This window comes from Plasmodium reichenowi (genome assembly GCF_001601855.1).
Source record: "Plasmodium reichenowi strain SY57 chromosome Unknown, whole genome shotgun sequence".
In the NCBI taxonomy this organism is placed as follows: domain Eukaryota; phylum Apicomplexa; class Aconoidasida; order Haemosporida; family Plasmodiidae; genus Plasmodium; species Plasmodium reichenowi.
Genome location: NW_017962238.1, coordinates 1 through 2,393, shown reverse-complemented (window position 1 = coordinate 2,393; position 2,393 = coordinate 1). Strand labels below are relative to the sequence as shown.

The following is a 2,393-nucleotide window of genomic DNA, read 5'->3' as shown; positions in this document are numbered from 1 at the left end:
TAATAGGCATATTTAATATGTGTGAACTTAATTTTTATTATTTTTTTTTTTTTTTTTTTTTTTTTATTTTTTTTTTTTTTATCATTTCATTTTATTTTGTTTGTTTGTGTGTGTTACCTTAACCCTTTGGAGGTGTAGAAATATAATCCTGAATGTATGGACAAGTTAACAATACAGTGTAGCATACACAATATCCAGACTTCATAGTTTAAAATAATATCCACAATTTTATTAAAGTTAAAATCAGAGAGTAGGAATTCGAAAAGGGTGAAATCCCAAACTGTTATTATGTTGATCAAAAAAAGGGATATTAAAAGGAAGAGAAATATTTTAAGAAATTTGTGAGATGTCTTATATTTTGAAAAAGCATTATAAAGAATTAAAGAAAGGAAGGAAGCGAGAATAACAATTATTGGGAATTTCTCACTCTTTGGAGGGATATATTTGTTAAGGAGCATATCATAAATTTTGGTTCCCTAAAAATTTAAATAAATTATATTAATGGGATTTATTAAGAGGAATATAAAAATATATGTATATATGTATATATATACATATATATATATATATATATATATATTTATTTATTTATTTATATTCTCTGTCCTTACCAACTTTATCTTATTTATTTCACATATATTCGTTTGATCATTATAGTAACATATATTTCTAGAAAAGTCACATATATTTTTGCTGCCGTTAAATTTAGAACATATTTTAGAATCAATATTTTTATATATCCAAGGGTTGTTCTCCAGAAGATAACTAGAAAGGTATAGAATGTGTAGAGAGATAAAATCTATACATTTGATTATAGAGAGAATATATGATATTATTAATATTATTCCTATAGGTAGATGGTAATTATTTATAGACCAGAAAAATGAAATACATCCATCTAATACAAAACGTCCGGAATTTATTTCTTGTAATACTAAAGGTGTCGATAATAAAACATAAGTTATAAATAATGGTAATATGATAACAAATGTTTTATATTTAATAAATAAAAATAGAGATGAATTTAATGTAGAAATAGAATATATAATACAATGTAATATAAAAGTAGTAACATCAAAATTATAAAATGTATTTAATTTTTTATATATCCATGGGAGCATGTATAGATTACTATATTGTAAATATTCCATATTTTTAAATACACTAGCCATGTGTATAATATCATTATATGATATACCTATACTAACTAGATAATAAAAGAAATTATTACAATTTTGTTTATTTAATAATTCTTCTAATAATTTTTTATCTTGATAATATATAGAATAATTACATAATGTATATAAATCTGTATATCCTTCATATTTTATATCATAACTTTTTAATAATTTTAATAATTTTAATCGTTGTTTTTCTTTGGCATCTTTAATATCTATACATTTATTATGTTTTCTTAAATTATGTTTTTCTTTTTTATTTTGTTTCTTTATTTGAAATAATTCAGAATTTTCATATGCTCTTAAAAATAAAAAATATCGAACTTTTTTCATATCATTTCTATTTTCTTTTATAAAATTTATTATATTATCATAAGTATTTTTATATGTTTTAATACGATTATTTTTGAAGTTACAAATTTTGGTATTCTTACATGTAAAACCTTTTTCATATTTATATTTATCTTTATAATTATATTTATTCACGTTTGAACATTTATAATTATTTATATTTTTATAAAACCTAAAGGGGAAATAATCATCACCATATTTATTCTTTATCTTCCTAATATTATTATAACCATTATCCTTATGAATACTTATATTATTTTTATTAAATGAATTATGAAACGATGATGAAGCATTTCTTCTTTTTCTATTTTTTATTTCATTTTCTTTTTCTTTCAGCTCATTATTCAAATCACTTTCGTAGCTCTCTTTATGAATCTTCTTACTTTCTTTTATGGCATGTCCATATTTATTAGTTCTGAAAAAATCATCTCTTGACGTTTCCCTCGACATTATGATAGTCTTTATAAGGCCACATTAAATTCGGCTTAAATAATGGAACAAAAAAAGAATTGTAGGTATATATAAATATATAGGTAGATACATAAGTAAATAGATAAGTAAATAAATGTGTTTTATTTCTCGATATTGTAATATGATTCATAATGTACTATAAACATAAGTAATATATATATATATATATATATATATATATATATATATATATATGTTTATGTTTATGTTTATCAATTTGTTAATCAACTACCATCTCCCATTATATTTTTCTAATAAACAATTTTCCAAAAGGAAAATAATTTTATTAAAAAAAAAAGACAACAAGGTATATGAACATATGAATAAAACACAAGGTTGTAGCTCACCTTATTTTTTTGAAAAATATAAAATTATAAAAATAGGAAATAAAAA

At 20.4% G+C, this 2,393-nt stretch overlaps 1 protein-coding gene across 1 annotated transcript; it reads right to left on the bottom strand.

Moving 5' to 3' along the window:
* Positions 1 to 117: 117 nt before the first annotated feature.
* On the bottom strand, positions 118 to 1,979 carry PRSY57_0006500 (amino acid transporter, putative; the record flags this gene model as incomplete). Its single annotated transcript, XM_020114168.1, has 2 exons — positions 118 to 476; positions 612 to 1,979. Coding segments are annotated over 2 exons (1,727 nt in total), but the record flags the coding sequence as incomplete, so codon positions are not given.
* Positions 1,980 to 2,393: the final 414 nt, after the last annotated feature.